General features: G+C 38.5%; 1 protein-coding gene across 3 annotated transcripts in view; it reads right to left on the minus strand.

Moving 5' to 3' along the window:
* RAB1A (RAB1A, member RAS oncogene family) overlaps nucleotides 1-13,897 on the minus strand; it is a 31,403-nt gene extending 17,506 nt beyond the window's left edge. For all 3 annotated transcript variants that reach the window (XR_006215770.1, XR_006215769.1, XM_042981554.1), the window contains exon 1: nucleotides 13,574-13,897. Coding sequence is in view for 1 of the 3 variants with exons in the window: in XM_042981554.1 (XP_042837488.1) it covers nucleotides 13,574-13,596 (23 nt within the window). In the remaining 2 variants the exon portion in view is untranslated. The remainder of the gene's footprint in view (nucleotides 1-13,573) is intronic.
* Nucleotides 13,898-18,842: the final 4,945 nt, after the last annotated feature.

Raw genomic sequence — 18,842 nt, forward strand, 5'->3', positions numbered from 1 at the left:
ATGTTAAAAGGACACAGGAACCAACAGAAAGTTCTCTCACTGGCCAAGGAAGAATAACCTGAACCACAAAATAAACCATGTATTGGGTTATAGGCCAATGAATAAAATAAACAACCATGAGTTCATACTGGTATCAATTATTAAATAAATAACTGGGAGATCAATCTTCCTTATAGGAGTCCAAATAATACATGTAGAAGGAATAAGTAGAAAATCATCAATAGATCACCACAGTAATAACTGCTGCAGGCAAAATCCAACAATGAATTCTAAAATTTGAGGGTGAAACTTTAAGGAGAAACAGGATATATATATGGCCTCAAAGTATGTCCCCTCAAATATTTATTACTGTGGTGGCTTTAACTTTGCCCACAAATTCTTCGAATACTCCTCCATCTAGAAGATGGACTTAATTCCCTTCTGTTGAGTGTGCGCTCTTCAAGACTGCTTTCTAAGAGTATGGAAAGGGAAATATAGTAACTTCACAATGGAGGAACCAGACAGACACCACCTTAACTGATTAAGGTGAATATCATCAGTAAGAAGTCACGCTGATTTCATGTACCTTCTGATACAATGTGATGAGTAGAGTACTCCGCCTCTAAGGTATCTTCTCAAAGTCCATAACCCCAGTTTAATCATGAGAAAACATCAGACAAATTAAAACTGAAGGACATTCTACAAAATATCTAATAGCACTCTTCGAAAGTGTGAAGATCATGAAAAACAGGAGACTGAGAAAAACACAGACTGAAGAAGGCTAACATGTATAACAAGTAAATACAACATGGTATCCTGGACTGGATTCTATAATAGAAAATGGACATTAAGAGAAAAACTGGAGAAACTACAATAAAAGTCTGTAGTTTAGTTAATAATGTACCAATGTTAATTTCTTTTTTTTTATAATTTTTTTAACGTTTATTTATTTTTGAGACAGAGAGAGACAGAGCATGAACGGGGGAGGGTCAGAGAGAGAGGGAGACACAGAATCCAAAGCAGGCTCCAGGCTCTGAGCTGTTGGCTCCAGGCTCTGAGCTGTTAGCACAGAGGCCGACGCGGGGCTCGAACTCATGGACCACAAGATCATGACCTGAGCCAAAGTCATGAGCTCAACCGACTGAGCCACCCAGGCGCCCCCAATGTTAATTTCTTAATTTTGATAAATGTACTTTGGTATGCAAGATGTTAATATTAGGGGAGGCTAAGTGAAGGATATACAGGAATTCTCTGTACTATTCTTACAACTCTTCTATAAATATATTTCAAAACAAAAAGATTTTTAAAAAACCACAAAGTAGGGGCGCTTGGATGGCTCAGTTGGTTAAGCGTCCAGCTTCAGCTCAGATTATGATCTCAGTTTGTGAGTTCAAGGCCCACACTGGGCTCTGCTGTCAACACAAAGCCCACTTCAGATACTCCGTCTCCCCTCTCTGCCCCTCCCCTGTGCGCGCTCTCTTTCTCTCTCTCTCAAAAATAAACATTAAAAAATAACATAATAAAAAAATAAAAACAGGATAAATACAAAGATGGAAGGAGTAAAATATTTTTTGAAAAAACACTAAGCATGAGGACATTAGTGAAATGGGCACAGAATAACAATCTCTTTGAAAAGCTATCTCCTGGGGCACCTGGGTGGCTCAGTCAATCATGCATCCAACTTTAGCTCAGGTCATGATCTCACGGTTTGTGGGGCTGGTTTGTGGGTTTGAGCCCCGTGTCAGGCTCTCTGCTGACAGCTTGGGGCCTGGAGCCTGCTTCAGATTCTGTTTCTCCCCCTCTCTCTGTTTCTCCTGTGGTCACACTCTGTCTCTCTCTCTCTCTCAAAAATAAACATTTAAAAAAAATTTTTTTAAGAAAAAGAAAAGCTAGCTGTTATTTTTTAAACATAAGAGAGACATATTTTGTGTTTTATCAAGTTAAATCAACAAATCAGAAATCTTGCTGGAATCTACAAAATAAAGACTTAAAAGCTGCTTTTGAGGCACAAGTATTAGAGAAAACTCTTGAACTGCTTGAACTTATATTAACATGAGCAAAGATTACATTTTAATTTAAACAGGAGATAATTCAGTGAGAAAGCAAAGACAGTTAAGGTAGACTGACAGATTAAGGCTGGATAGAAAGAGACAGATTCAGGGAAATAAACAGCCTTTTTAACAAATGGGTGGTGGGGCATCAAAGATAACGGTGATTGAAAAAAAAATTCTTTCACTATCTCCTGTAAGTCAATTCATGGTCTACTTCAGCAATATTGGAAATTCTCTATTTCCATTATTTATGATCTGAATATAATCTTGATACCTCTGCCATTTTTGCATGCAAGCACTAACAGATAATTTTCTGTATTTTTAAAAAAGTCCCTATCGTGAGAACATGATTATACTTTAAACAAGTTACAAACTTTGGTTCAAAATTCTACTTAGGTAAAGTGGTTTCCTTCTCATGAAGTTACCACACTGTACATAAAATGCGTAGTAAGGGATGAATCCACTTATGTCTGAATCTAAAATGCCACTGGGAGGGGTGCCTGGGTGGCTCAGCTGGTTAAGCTTATGTCATGATCTTGCCATTCCCAAGTTCCAGCCCCGAGTCAGGCTCTGTGCTGACAGCTCAAAGCCCAGAGCCTGCTTCAGTTTCGGTGTCTCCCTCTCTGCCCCACCCCCACTCATGCTCTCTCTGTCTCTGAAAAATAAATAAACATTAATAATAAAAATAAAATAAAATAAAATGCTACTGGGAATTCTAAAACCTGTAGAGACTGTTTATGTGAAACACTTGTGAAAAGATTACATTTTGTTTAGTATAATTCATTTCCCACTTTTGTTTTTAAAAAATGTTCACATACATAAAAGATTTGGGAGAAAATGGACACTTCTAAATTTTAGGATTACAACTGATATCTTCTTTACTTTTTTCACAGTCTGCAATAAATACATATTACTCTTATAACAAAAAACAAATTATTTGAGAGGAAGAAAAGTTTTAACCAGAGGTTTTTTCCAAAGACTTAACACCTCTGCAAGTTCATCCAGCATTACTACCATAACATAAATGATTTCTAAATAGGTAGAGCAGAGTCAAGATAGCACTGGCACATTCCCAATATAGCCACAAGTATATGAAGTCAATTTTTTGGATTAAATAAGAATAAACATTTTTCTTGTATGAAATAAAATTTAGATTACCAAACATAGGTCATATGTAAGAGAAAGCTGACTGACATTAACACAACTTTCAATATTCCACCCTCTGGAAACATACCAAGGAAGAAAAGACAAAAGCAAAACAACTGGCTATAATATAAAGTCGTTTTTATCCACACAGTACTCCCAAAATACAAACTTCATGTCACCTATATCTTAGAAAAGGCCTACTATTTTTAAAAGTTAAGTGGAAAGTAAATGTGTTTTTCATCCAGAGCAAATTCCCTTGCATGAAAGGAATGTTATTCTACCTTTTTTTTATAAATGTCATACTTGAAAATAACCTAAGCTCACATAAAAAATTTAAAACAAAATTAGGACTATGATATTATGACACAGTGGCCAAATTTTAATTCACTATTAAACTATACACTGTTCTATTAGACTCTAGGGTAAGGAATGATTAATAAAAACTTGGGCTGCAGTTAACTGTGTCTGACATCAACTTTTCTTCTTCACTTTTTTTTTTTTAATGTTTTATTTTTGAGAGAGAGAGAGCGCGCGCGCACACACGCACGCTTGAGCAGGGAAGGGGGAGGACAGAATCTGAAGCAGGCTCTGTGCTGACAGCAGAGAGCTCCATGTGGGACTAGAACCCAAGAACTGTGAGATCATGACCTGAGCCGAAGTCGGACGTTGAACAAACTGAACCACCCAGGTGCTCCCCTTCACTCATTTTAAGTATGCTCCACAGAAAACAATTCAAAATTGACCATCAGGCTGGAGAAAAGAGGTAAAAACTTTTAGTTCCTTCACATATTTCCATTGTTTGAATTTTATAAAGCACATATTACTTTGAAGACTAAACTACATAAAAAACAAAACAGGGGCACCAGGGTCCGACTCTTGTTTTCAGCTGGATCATGATCTCATAGTCTGGGAATTCAAGCCCTGCACTGGGTTCTGCACTGACAGTGCGTTGTCTGCTTAGGACTCTTTCTTTCTCTCTCTCTCTCAATAAATAAACAAACAAACTTAAAAACAATAAAAAATAAATTTTCAGCTATGGACAAAAGCACTGTCAAAGTAATCATCAAGTATCTCAGAGTACAACAGTCTTTCTTCCAAATTTAACGAAATACCCAAGCAATTTTTTAAAAATTGTCCCCATGAGCTATTCATAAAAGTACACGTTTTTCTTTGATATTTAGAGACAATAAATTAATTTTCCAGGTTCCATTTCAGCTCAGTTTAGAAGTGTTCCAAAAATTCAAAGTTGGAATTCTGAAAATGAAGGAAACTTTGGTAGCTCTAAACAAAGCGGCAAGTCATACAAGAGGACAAAAAAAGTAGATAGGTCTTACAACCTATGTAACCAGTATTTGCTGAAAAATATGCCAGGGAGGAGATGTAAATATCCTCTACTTCTTTTACCTTTCAAAGCCTGCACGGGTTTTAGAGCTGGAACGACCTGTATTTGAATTCAAGCTCCACCCTCTACCTTAGGTTTCTTGTCAGATTTAGAAAAAAATGCCTCTAAAACCTGTAGCACAGTATCTGGCACATTACAGAAGCACAATAAGTGGCAATTATTATTTTTCCTTCCTCCCTCCAAACCGCTAGGTAACCTGACGAAAACCTTTAAGAGCTTTGACAAAAACTTTAAAGCTATTTATCCAAACCCTCTGTTCAGATGATGGTGACAAAATACCACAGGAATTTACTAGTATAATCTAAAATAAAGGTTTAAAAATTACCAACTAACAGTTATAAGTACTATGATCACACCAGTCACAACTCCCAAAGCCTAGCACACACAACATAGTAACATGGCCTGCAGCAAGGGTGCCCTCTCCAGCAAAAGAAAGGCAGTTCTCTGCTCCACTTGCTTTACTCACAGAAACACATCCATGACTTCCAAGGCCCCAAGTATAAATATTCAAGAATAGTCATGAGGGTAGAAAAACTGAGAATAGATACAGTAATTGACTTCAAGCCTAAGGAAGCTTTAAATACCAACCCAAGATGTGAAAGAGAAAGTCAAAGACCATAATATGTACCTCGTAACATGTATTTCACAAACCTTTAACATTTTTAAAAAGACCTCTCTAATCATAAATTTTAAAAGACACTGACCACAAAAATGTTAGTCGCCTAATTAACTGGCTCAAATTTTAAATTTCTAGAGTTAACCACACACAGTAAGTTGGAAACCGCATACTAGGACTGTGAAATCACAGGCCCTTGAGTTAAAATTCCAATTCTGCTGCTTATTGAATGCCCTTAGGCAAGCCATTAAACTCTCCTCTGCCTTTGTTTCCACATCTATAAACCTAGGACACCATTTCTTCACAGGACTGAAGGAAAGAATGTACATAAGTAAAATTTCTGGCTATTGATGACAACTCAAATTGTTAGCTCTTGACTACATCCCAAGACTAGCATCAAGGGTTCTGGAGAGTCCTCCTCAGTACTCTGTTACTCTCCAGCTAAATAAAACATAAGTAAAACTTCCTGTTAATGATAGAAATCATAGGCCCTTTCTCTAAATCTTCTGTATCACCTATTCTGCCATGCTATTTTTTAAAAGTATCACAAGATTTAATCTGTGATAATACTGTGATACCAATTATACTTGTTTGAGCATGAGCCATTTTTTTTTTTTTTAAAGTTAACTTATTTATTTTGCGAAAGTGAAAAGCATGGATTGGGGAGGGGAAGAGAGAGAGAATCCCAAGGAGGCTCCATGCCACCAGCACAGAGCCTGACACACAGCCTCCATCCCACGAAGAGATCATGACCAGAGCCGAGATCAAGAGCGGGACACTTAACCGATGTTTAACCTACTGAGCCACCCAGGTGCCCCCATGAGTCATCTTCTTAACAAATTGGTATGCACCTGCGAGCAGAGTCCATCTTTCACAATCAAAACCGCCCCCCCCCCCCCATCCCCTGCCCCAACTCCTAGCATATTCTAACTAATGACAGAGAAAGGGCTGGCTGTTTTCTTTACCAAGCTTTCTTGTAAGGTTGAAATTACCCCTGTGTGTGTGTGCATGCATACACACACACACACACACACACACACACACACACACACACAGGTATGCATTTACTAGAAGATTTTTTTTAAATTTGTATTAAGAAAATTGTTAAAGTAGACAAAAACAGACTAATTGGGTGATGAGTAATCATGTGTGAGAAAAGCTTTAAAACTGAAACCACTGGCCATTTATAGTCTAATATCCCTTATTAGAATATTAGAATATGTCAAATAACATCTCTATAGCACTGTACAGTTTACTCTTGAGACTCAGAACTGAGGTGGTACTAATCACATTTTATAGAGAAAGAAACAGGCTAAAAACGCATAAATGACTTGCAGAGGTAAGTGTCAATCTGAACTTAAACCTAGGGTTTGTAACTCCAAATGCTGTTTTTTATCACACCATATTCCTTCAGTGATGTATTTTACATACTCAGATGATAAAAACCTTAAGTTAAGTCATACATATAAAACCTATCAGAAGGAGTCAAACGATTATGAACTAGTACACAGGACCTGACCAAATACAAAGTAAAGTGTGATTCACTGCTTAAATTAACTTAGAACATTTGTGTTGGTAGAAAATAAGTCAGCTTGGCTCAAAAAAGCATGGTAAATTTTACAATTCAGACTTCATTAGCTTTAGTAAGTGATGAATCCAATTGGTCTTTATGAAGACAGGTGCTAGCCACCAATCTACAAATAAAACACTAAATGATTATCCAGTGTGTATTTCACAAAGTTGCTTCAAATGTCCTTTTATAAACCTAGCTATTCGACTATTTGTATAAGTTTCATCAAACACTTAAGACTATATCACACTTGGCTAGGCATTATCCTAACTATATCCTTTACTGAGGTAGTAAAGATACTACAGAAATGATCTATTTTTCTTAATGCAAACACTAATGTTCTGTGAACTTCATGTGCCTGTTTCAAGGCTCTTGGAAACAACTCATATTAGTAATTCAATGAGAAACAGAAAGGTAGCATTTTAAAAAAAAGAGAAGAAAAGCACAGAATAGTTCACGAAAATAAAGCATACCCAAATAAATCTCACATTTTAAAGCTAATTAGCTCAATACCAGACTTTAAATTAAACTGAGTATAAACAGCATGCACTTTTATGCAAAATGTTGTAAGTATGTATGCACAAAGGGAGCATGTCCACAGATTTCATCAAATGCTCCTAGGGGTACATGACCATAATAAATGGGTTAAGAAAAACTGCTTTATATTTACCCAAAGAATACAAGAACACTAATTCAAAGGGATACATGTACACCTATGTTTATAGCAACACTATTTACCAGAACCAAGATATGAAAGCAGCCCAGTGTCCATCGATTGATCCATGGACAAAAAAGATGTGGGGTGTGTGTGTGTATATACACAATGGAATATTATTCAGACATAAAAAAGAATGAAATCTTCCCATTTGCAACAACATGGATGGAGCTAAAGCATATGATGCTAAGGGAAGTAAGTCAGAGAAAGACAAATACCTTACTTCACTCATATTTGAAATGTAAGAAACAAAACAAAAGGGGAAAAAAATGAGAAACAAATCAAGAAACAGGCTCTCAGTTATAGAGAACTGATGGTTACCAGAGAGGAGGGTGATGGAGCGTGGCTTAAATAAGCATGGGGATTAAGGAGTGAATTTGTGGTGATGAGCACCAGGTGATGTATGGAAGTGCTGAACTGTTGCAGGTGTAATTGTACACCTGAAACTAATATAACAATATATGTTAACTGGAATTAAAAAACAAAACAAAAAAATAACTGCCCTAAATCAAGTTATTGGAAAATATCTATAGGCAGAGTGAAAAAAACAAAGAATAATTCCATTTAAGTACTATTGTTATTCAAAGGAAATATATTCAGACAAGTTGAATCTATCACTGTTCATAGAAAACTTCAATTACATAATTTATGTAATTGCTCACTAGTTTGAAGCACAGACTGCAAAAAAATTGCCCCCGAAGCCAGGTGGCTGGCACATAGTAAGCACTCGTTAAATAGTAGCTTCTGTTAAAAAAAAAAAAAAAGATGTTTCCAAAGAATGGTCCCCCTTATAAACAAAGGCGTTTACATGAACACCACCTGTCAGAATTAGGAAATCTACAAACAGGGAACAGTGTAAACTTAATCAGAACCTATCACAACCTTGGATTTAATAAAGCAGAGTGCTCCTAGCAACTGAGCCAACCAGTCACAAAACTACCAAGGAAAACTTCATTTCCTACTCCTCCTCTGTACCCCATTTCTCAACAAACCAACACTTGTTCTCTCGCTCCTCGGGACTATTATTTTTTTCCAAATATCACCCCACATTACCCTTTTATTATCTGAAAACACTCACAGAGCAGTTTGAAAGAAAAGCCAAGACCTAGGTGTTCTTCCCTAAATAGTATTCTAGACATCAAAAAAGCAATCTCAGCTCCACCTTCTACAGGAAAAGAGAGGAGTAGTCTGACCATGCCTCTCTCCTTGGTGGGGGAAGGGGGGAGGCATTTTGCCTCTTTTACTGAAACTCCAAAGTTGAGCTCAGACAGTGGTAAAAAGCTGATAAGCTACATATCTAAAATACCTCATGCATTGGCATTCTATATCCATTTTTAGTTTATTTTCATCTTAAAACACTCAAAGTATTTTTTAGCAAACCTTAAATCTCAGAAACCTTAAAAAGCATTTTACTTGACCTTAAATATTTTCATACATTAGAAACAGACAAGAATAGATAACATTAGCAAAAAAAAAAAAAGCTATTAATTATCAAAAATGAAACTTTACTACAATGGCAAATAGTAAAACTATCCTAAACGTATAGTCAAAAGTTGCCAAGGAAAGAAATACATGCACACAAAGGATTGCTAGTAGGATGTGAATATAACAAAATGGTAGCACATAGATAAATTACTAAGACTGCTTTCAGAATAAAAAAGACTGAAATATCCAAGAAACAAAATTAGAAAGCAAAATTCTCTTTAAAAGTCAACTAAAGAGTTTTCAAGAGAACACTGGATTCTGAAGCTCTTTCATCTTTTAATATTTTTTAAAATTTTTTATTTGGAATATGTAAGAAACTGTCAAAAATTCTCATTTTAACTTAATAAAAAAATATTAAATGCCAAATTTCAGTTCTCTTCAAATGACCTGACAAGATCATATATTCACACAAAACTCTTAAGATTCATGCTGTAGATTCTACATAGCTGCCGGAAACACACTCCCCAAAAAAATCACACATGCTGGTTCTCTACAGAAATTAAGAAAGTATATTCTGGATGGTGAGAATACTGGTTATTTTTCTTCTTTAAACTTTTCTGAATTTTTCAAACCATTACCAACACCACCCAAAACTCATCAAGACAACCAAAAAAAGGCAACTTACTTTAATTGATTTCTTTTCTAATAAAAAAAGTTCTAAAAAAAAAGTGTATGAAAGCCAATTATGACATACTTATTATTGTCAGATAACAAAACATATTAAGTTGCTTTTACTTTCAAACTCTTATGTTAAAAGTGCAGGCAGAAAAAAAAAGAAAGAAAGCAAAAGGCAAATGTTCATTAAGTCTACTATTATTAGTCTCCTGTTAGAAGAGCAAAGTTTGAAAGACTGATTAAATCCTGAGCCATGATCTCAAACATCATTCGGAAGCCGTGTTAAAACATAAACAAGGCATTTACTATAAAACTTTTTTTTTTAATGTTTATTTATTTTTGAGACAGAGAGAGACAGAGCATGAGTGGGGGAGGGGCAGAGAGAGAGGGAAACACAGAATCCCAAGCAGGCTCCAGGCTCTGAGCTGTCAGCACAGAGCCTGATGCGGGGCTCGAACTCACGGACCATGAGATCGTGACCTGAGCTGAAGTCGGACGCTTAACTGACTGAGCCACCCAGGGTCCCCACTATAAAATTTTTCTACATTAAAGAACTACAGGTGATCCAAGAAGACGACTATAGTCCTTCCTATTGTAGTTAATTGGTATAATCATGATAAGTACCCACACTTTATTCTTAACACACTCCTTACAGATGAAGTAGCCAAAATGGTTTTCTTGACATTAAAAAATCCACCAAAAGCTTATGGATTAGAAAAAAATGTTTCTGGCATGACAATAATGCTAAGTATTTCTTAACCAGTGTGCTGAAATAATCACTGCCTGCTTCACCACCTAGCTCAAAAAATCTTCAGATCTCCAGAAAAAAGAAGGATTTGATCTTTTCACCTACTTTTCCCACTATTCAGATTCCACTTCCAGTTGCTTTTTCTTTTTGTTTGTACTTGAAATTCACAAATCAGTCATTACCCTTAATTTCTGCCATAAAGATAACCCAGGATTGTCATTTCTCCCATATTAGCCAAATAATGTAGAAAGTAGTCAAAGGGACAGCTTAAAATTTAATCTTTGGCTGCTATATTTCTCATTCTCCTCCTCCCAAACCAAGTTTACAACTAAAAGATCATAAAGTAATATAAGTAATATAAGATTGCAATAGGCAATCTTATATGTTGATCAATAATCTAAAAAAACCCTGTTCCTTCTGAGAGAACCAAATTTTTTCTTTTATCAAGAACCCATTTTCATTTTATCAAATTCAGTGGCACCCATGAAGCAGATTTTAAAAGTTTCTAAAAGGAATAAGATAAATTAGATGATAAACCAAAAACAAGGAATATTTAGAGAGCACTTTTAAACATTATCTAGTGTTCTACCCTTTCACATCAACATATGTGTATGCCAAAATACACACGTATTGTAACGTATATTATACCTAACATATACGGCTATAAGTATAAGCTGTTAAGACAACACCATAGAATTGTGAAAGCACTCACCCATTAAAAGTTTTAATTTAAAAAAAATAAAAGATTTTAAAGTTTAGAACAGGTACTAAAGTAAATAGACTTATAAGAATTTTTGTTCTTTTCTCTATTTTCCGATTTTTCATTAACTACTTTTATGATGGTTAACTTCATTAAAGACAAAAAGAAAAAACGCAAGTCACATTGTTAAAAATCTGCTTGCTGCTTGCCCTTGTGACCTTCCCTAATAAAATACCCATCACCTCCTCTCCAAGTAATTTTCACTAATGCTCTTCAAAGGTTTTCCCAACTCCTATTTTATTAGACACAGTCTAGACTAGAAGTATTAATTGGCCAGTTACGGGCATACTCGATAGCAGAAAAAGTATAAAAATGACTTCTGGGTTTGATCCTGTTGAGATCATTAATCTAACGGATGGTTTGGCACTTACTTACGAATTACTATCATTGCCATTTATTAACCATTTTTCTTTCTTCTCCCTTGAAAAATCCTCCCCACTCCCTGGAGCTTCTCTAAATCTACTGCTAATAATTCTCTCACAAGCCTCTTTTCTATGAATTCTTCCTGAACCCAACTGCCCAACCACAACCCTCCACCCTCCTGTGAACTCTTGTTGTTCCTATCCATGCTGCACATCTGGAACGAACTCTACTGGCATTTACCAAACCATTTTCTATATTCCATTATACACTCCTTAAGGGTAAGGATTATATTCCTAAATCCTAGCACTACTAGAATGTCACACATGATAATGACATGACACACACCACCTGGAGTGCTCTTCTTTTGCATACACTTGAATCTCACAACTACCCTGATAGGAATACTGACTGCTATCCTATTTTATAGAAGGAGGAACAAATTCAGAGGCCAAATAATTTGTCATGGTTCTGTTAAACTAATCTTCAAAATCTATTTATAGTACTAAATATATTCAGCAAATAGAAGGAACTCCCCTAATGGACAAGGTTTACAGGTCTCCATAAAGTGACAAATCCATGTACTTTATTGATGCCAGGAAAACCACCAAATTAGGATCCTCAAGTTCAACTCTCCCTAAATGTGCAAAACCAACTTTGTCCTAGGAGTCTGATAAAGAAATTAAAAACTGCCAACATAGCAAACATGGCACTATGGGAACACGATCCTCAATTTCTTAAAGTATGTAAAATGTTAATGAAATAGAATGGCTTCTGTTTAGTGCAAAAGGGGACATTTCAGCATCAAACCACCGTATTACAAAACTTGAAGTCAGAATGCATTTTGCAAGAACCATGTGACACACACATGACAGTCAGCTAAACTGATGGGTAGACCTTTTAGGGGAACTGTTTAGCACTAACTGACCAAAGAAGCAAATAAAGTCAACTTTTAAAATACTGACTTTTGCTTAAAAAAAAAAATTCCCTCTCTACCCCAAAGCCTTCTGATGCTGAAGAACACCAATTAAATCTCCATTCATTAATTTATATATGTAAGCTGAAGGAGGACTTTTTTTTTTTAAGGGCCATTAAAGAGAGCCCAAAGAAGTCTTCCCAAGAAAAGTGAACACCAGTTCCCAGGAAAGGTGCCAGGTGTGTCACATATGCTGTGGTGACTTCTTGAGTAAGAAAAAGAAATGCATTAACTTTTCATGACACGTCATGGAACCTCATTCCCTATCTTCGAGCATTCAAGAAGGTAATCCAAAACCTACAGATCATAGAGCCCATTCGTTTCTCTTTCAACTTGACAGCAGTCTTCCTTTAGTTTGATAACATCAGAAAAATGTTCCTACGTCTTAATTGTTTTTCTTTTCTCGACCTACACAAGACAAAATGACTTGAGTGTCCTCTAAAAAAAAAAACAAAAAAAACAAAAAAAAACCAAAAAGGCAATGGGCCCCGTGAGTTCTTGAAGAACCCCAGGGAATAAGTTAAAAAAACAAAACTAAACTAAAAATGTAAAATAAAATCTCTTCTCACCATCTACTCATTCCCCTCAATCCCACGCAGTGGGAAAAGCATCCACATTACCTGCAGCCTGGCCGGGAGAGTGAAAGAAAGAGCCAACAAGCTCAAGATTTACAAGTAAAGCAGGTTTCCACCCTGACGATTCTGACAGCTCCGCAGAGTGCGGGCGCAGGGTCTGACAGTGCCCTCTAGGACAGCTCTCCCAGTCTATCCTCTCCCCCCTTAAAAATAAGTCTTCCTTCAAAAGTCACTGCCTCTGCGAGAAACTACCCCTTCCCGCCGCCCCACCACCGACTCCCAAACTCCCCAACCCCCTCAACAGACTATTCCTCTGCACCGGCCCGGCACTGAGGGCCTCCAACCAGACCCGGTCCAGGCCCGGGCGGCTCACCCCTCCGACCCGACCCCTCCCCCCGGCCACCCCTCTTCCGTCAGACAATGGGGCCCGACTCCGGGCCACCAGCATCTCCTGCCTTACCACCCTCACCTCACCCTGGCCGAGGCCCTCACTCCCGCCTCAGCCCTCTTCGCCCCTCTTAAGCTTTTCCAAGCAGGCCCACGGACCCAGCCGACCGGTGCTCTCCTGCACTCACTATTCGGGATTCATGCTGGACATGTCACTGCAGCTGCCGCCGCCGCCACCGCCGCCCTTGCTGCTGCAGCCGCCGCCCTGACTCTCCGCGCCACGGGTAATCGAGGGAAAGGAATGAGATAGGCTGTTCCGGGAGAGCAAACGTATTCCCCCACTCCGTCCCCTAAGAACACAATCAGCAGCCGCCGCCACTCAGCTATCGCTTCCACCCAAAATGGCCGCTGGCGAACCAGGAAATAGGAAAGCCTTAGACCGAGGGGTCTTTACACAGCCCAAAGGGCGGCCGCACCGCGTGGGACGCCGGGAAAGAGAGTTCGAACCCACAGCGGGAGCTGGAGATGGACGGTGCGGTGTGTCAACCAGGACTCAACTTCCCGCCACACCCCGCGCCTCTGGCGCATGCGTACTTGAGAGCTTGTCGCTCGCCCCATTCCCCACTCTCTCACCTCCCCACCCTCTTGCCCCTCCCTGGTCCCCGCCCCGCTGACTCGCTGGCTTGGACTTCGCTCGGACTCCCCCTAGCGGATTGGCTAAGACCGAGCGGCCCTGGTGATGTCATCAGTGAGACGTGGCAGCCGGACGAGTCAGACCCCCCAAGGGGGAGGGGGAGGGGAGGGACAGAGGGCGGTGCCGGCCAAGGCTGGAGGATGAGGGTGGGGGGTGATCTGGGGACTCCCAAAGGTGAGGAGAGAAGGGTAGAAGCCAGAGGGACTGCTTTAGAGCGGAGGCTGCGAGGACGGGCAGGCTGGAGGATCTGCCTGGCGGGTCCGCCTGGCGGGTCCTTCCGCCTATGCGCCTTTTGCTGGCCTGACCAGCCTGAGGCTGGAGCTTTCCAGTTGATCCCAGGACGTCCGCGTTAAGGACGGAAGAGGAATTGAGGGGCCTCTGTTCACAACTTCGGGCCTCTAGAGAACACGGAGCCGTTCTTTCAGTTCACTTCCTCACTCACCCAACCTTACTGGGTCTGTTTATCGTCTAGTGTTGGTTGCAGACACTATTTTCTTTTTTCATTTCTTACCATTTCCTTTACACCCCGGCTCTGATCCCCTCAGCCTGGATGTTACAGTAGCCTCCAAGTGGACTGCCTCTATCTCTTCTTTGTCCCAGACATTTGCAAACGCAGCCAGATTTATCTTCCTGAAACAGCAGTTCCATAACAAACCCTTAATTTTCAATGGTTCCACTTTTCGTGGATGCGATGCAGCCCAAAGTCAGCCAGAAATTCAAGGTCTTCCTGCTCTGGCCCAAGGCTTGAGGTTGAACTGTAATTTTAGTTGTTATTTAATGCTGAGCTGTTCTGCAAGATAGAAAAATAATAAGCGATGGAAACATGCAATTCATCACTACATAATGCCTAGAAACTCTGGGAGTAATATTAACATTTTAAAAACCTAATAGTCTTAACTCTTTAATCAGCTCAGGAATTTAAATCTCCACTAAACTTTAACATATTATCTTGGGTTATTTAACTGCAAAGGGCATAGTATAATACATTGTCCAAAGTTTATCTTCCAACTTGTTCTAAGAACCAAGAAAATTATCTCCCAAGAGCGATTGCAAAATCACTTTAAATTCCCATGACACCATAATACAGAAGGAAGGCAGTTCTTATTACCCACTTACTAACTATACCCCTTAGCCCCAAAATTCTGCCATGTTGCCTCAGCTGACAACCTCATCAAATAGCACACTAGAGTTCCTTCACATCATACTGGCTTCAGAAATGAACATGGTGGCCACACCAGCAGAAAGAAGTACCTTGAACTGATCAGTGATAGACCTAAAAAAAAAAAAAAAAGTTTATTACCCTGGACTCTTGTCCTTTCTTGCTTATTGTGATTTCACAGAAGAACAACTGCAAAGAACTTATCCTGAACTAAAAATAGTTTTTAACCTGCCCCTTCCTTTGGAAGTATACCCCTAAACTTCCTTTAATTATCTATTTCCTTTCCCAACAAAGAGTTACTTCCTACTTACTTTTAACTTCAGTGAGAGAGTAGTTGTGAGAATTAAATAAAACAGTATAAAGCATATAACACTATGACTATGGGTTACTTAGCATTACCTTTCTCCTTCCTTTAACTCCCTCGGAAGTTTTAAGTGCATGTGCTGTACACTAAGAACAAAACATCTCATATCTCAGTTATGATGGTGTGATATGCAAGGAGATCAGAGACAGCTTAGCCTGGGATTGGTGGGTGGTTGTTTCCTACCCACTAGCAAAACTTAGGTCACTTACATTAAGACTTCCTTGGGGCACCTGGGTGGCTCAGTTGGTTAAGTGTCCAACTTTGGCTCAGGTCATGATCTCATGGTTTGTGAGTTCGAGCCCCGCGTCGGGCTCCATGCTGACAGCTCAGAGCCTGGAGCCTGCTTTGGATTCTGTGTCTCTTTCTCTCTCTGACCCTTCCCTGCTCATGCTCTGTCGTTCTATCTTACAAAAATAAATAAACATTCAAAAAAAAAAAAAAAAAAGACTTCCTTCCCAAACTTAGAGTGTCCGTCTTGCTGATTCAAACTTCAATATATTTTATGTTTAGGTGTTTAACTGCTTTTGTAGCTCGGATTAAGAAGTCAGAATAATTCATTAAACTAGTGTGTGCCCTGTCAACTGCCCCACTGCTGAATCAGAATTCTCCTAGGCCTATTTGTCCATTCTTTGGCTCATTCTTTTCTTCCTTTATTTTTTCTTTCCTTCCTTCCTTTCTTCTGGTCTTCCTTTCTTTCCCTTTTCTTCGCCTTTTCATTTATCAAATATTTGTGACCTGGCACATAATGAATGTGTTTGGAACTTGTGCTTGGAACCATGAGCAATGTAAAGGTGAATGATTATAGCTCTCTGCCTGCAAGGCGATTACAACCCAGTGAAAGAAAGATGTGTACACAAATGAAGCCTATAGGGGGAAATGCTATTTAAACGATATAAGGTGTATAAGGACAAAAAAAACAGACCAGTGATTGCCAGGAACTAGGAATGGGAGGAGGGAATTGTCTATAAAGAAACACAGGAAACTTTTTGGTTTCACTAAAATACTCTATAACTTCATTGTGGTAATGGTAAGTTACTCAACTATGTATGCTTGTCAAAACTCATAGAAATATACACTTTAAAAGGGGTGAATTTTTCTGTGTATAAATTATATCTCAGTTATGAACCTGACTTTCAAAAAAACGATATGAGCTTAAAGTACAGAGGAAGGAAACAATTCTGACTCAGACTATTAGGAATGTTTTCATGAAGAAGGTGACATTTGAATCAGGCCTCGAAAAAAATAAAATACTGATTATTGGCAGAAATGGGGGAGAGGGAGCCATTTATCCTAGAATGACAAAAGAAATGTGAGCATAACCCTAGAAGTGTGAAGATGCACATATTTAAGAAATAGAAATCACAGTTTCCATGGTAGAAAAGGGAGGAGGTGTTTAGGTTAAAGCAAGTAATGGGGGCCCCCAAATGCCTGCTAAGGAGTTTCAACTTTGTTCAATAGGTCATGGAGAGAGCCAAGAAAAGTTCTGAGAAGGAAAGTGAGGTGATCAGCTCAGTTATTTATTTATTTATTGTTTTTATTTATTATTTTTTTTTCCAGCTCAGTGTTCTAAAAGGAGCACTTTGGAGTTCTGTGGAGACTGGAGATAGGGACATTAGTTAAAAGGTAATTAGATTCACTTAGGCAAGAGATGATGTGTCTTGACCTAGGGCAAATTGCATCCAGAATGGAAGGAGAGGAGACTCCAGAGAGAATAGAACCTAAAGGTGTGGAGGGAGGAGAGGAGCTAAAAGTGACTCAGAGACATCCAGTTTACCTGCCAGCATGTAAACCAAGGCCCCAGTTAAAGCCAGAGAACAGAAGAGAGGGGCATTGGAGAGGGTGCAGGTGGAAGACTGGCAGTGCTATGCAGTTTGAGGGCAAAGTTAAAGCTGCCCTGGTGTAGAAGTGCTAGAATGACCAGGAATTGTTCCCCTTCTATATCAGCAAACACACACACACACACACACACACACACACACACGATTGTCAAAGACAAAACCAGAAAACCGTAAAGACTCCACCAAAAAACTACTAGAATTGATAAATGAATTCAGTAAAGTCACAGGATCCAAAATCAATCTACAGAAATATAGTGCATTTCTATACACCAATAATGAAGCAGCAGAAAGTGAAATGAAAAAAAATAATCCCATTTACAATTGCAGCAAAAATAATGAAATATCTAGGAATAAATTAACCAAAGAAGTGAACGATCTATACTCTGAAAGCTGTAAAACACTGATGAATGAAATTCAAGATGATGCAAAGAAATGGAAAGACATTCCATGCTCATGGATTGGAAGAAGAAATATTGTTAAAATGTCCACACCGCCCAAAGCAATCTACAGATTTAATGCAATCCCTATCAAAATACCAACATTTTTTCACATAACTAGAGCACCCCTAAAATTTGTATGAAGCCACAGAAGATCCTGAATAGCCAAGGCAATCTTTTTTTAAAGCACTTTTTAAATAGAATTATTTTATTTTAATTTTATTTTAAGTAGGCTCATACCTAACGTGGAGCTTGAACTCACAAGCTTAAGAGTCACATGCTCTACCAACTGAGCCAGCCTGGTGCCCCAGCCAAAGCAATCTTGAAAAAGAATAACAAAGATGGAAGTATCACAATTCCAGACTTCAAGTTATATTACAAAGTGGTAGTGATATTTTTTAAAGATTTTATTTTTAAGTAATCTCTACACCCAACGTGGGGCTCAAATGCACAACCTTGAGATCAACAGTTGCATGCTCTTCTGACTGAGCAAGCCAAGTGCCCCACAAAGCAGCAGTAATTAAAACAGTATAGTTTTGGCATAAAAATAAACACATAGTTCAATGGAACAGAATAGAAAACCCAGAAATAAGCCCACAGTTAATCTTCAACAAAGCAAGAAAGAGTATCCAATGGGAAAAAGACAGTGTCTTCAACAAATAGTGTTGGAAAAACTGGACAGCTATGTACAAAAGAATGAAACTGGACCACTTTCTTTTACCATACACAAAAATAAACTCAAAATGGATTAAGGACCTAAATATGAGACCTGAAACTATAAAAATCCTATAAGAGAGCACAGGCAGTAATTTTTCTGACCTTGGCTGTAAGCGACATTTTTCTAGATATGTCTCCTAAGGCAAGGGAAACAAAAGCAAAAATAAACTTTTGGGACTACATCAAAATAAATAGTTTCTCCACCATGAAGGCAACAATCAGCAAACCTAAAAGACAACCTACAGAAT

This window comes from Panthera tigris, chromosome A3 (assembly GCF_018350195.1).
Source record: "Panthera tigris isolate Pti1 chromosome A3, P.tigris_Pti1_mat1.1, whole genome shotgun sequence".
NCBI lineage: Eukaryota > Metazoa > Chordata > Mammalia > Carnivora > Felidae > Panthera > Panthera tigris.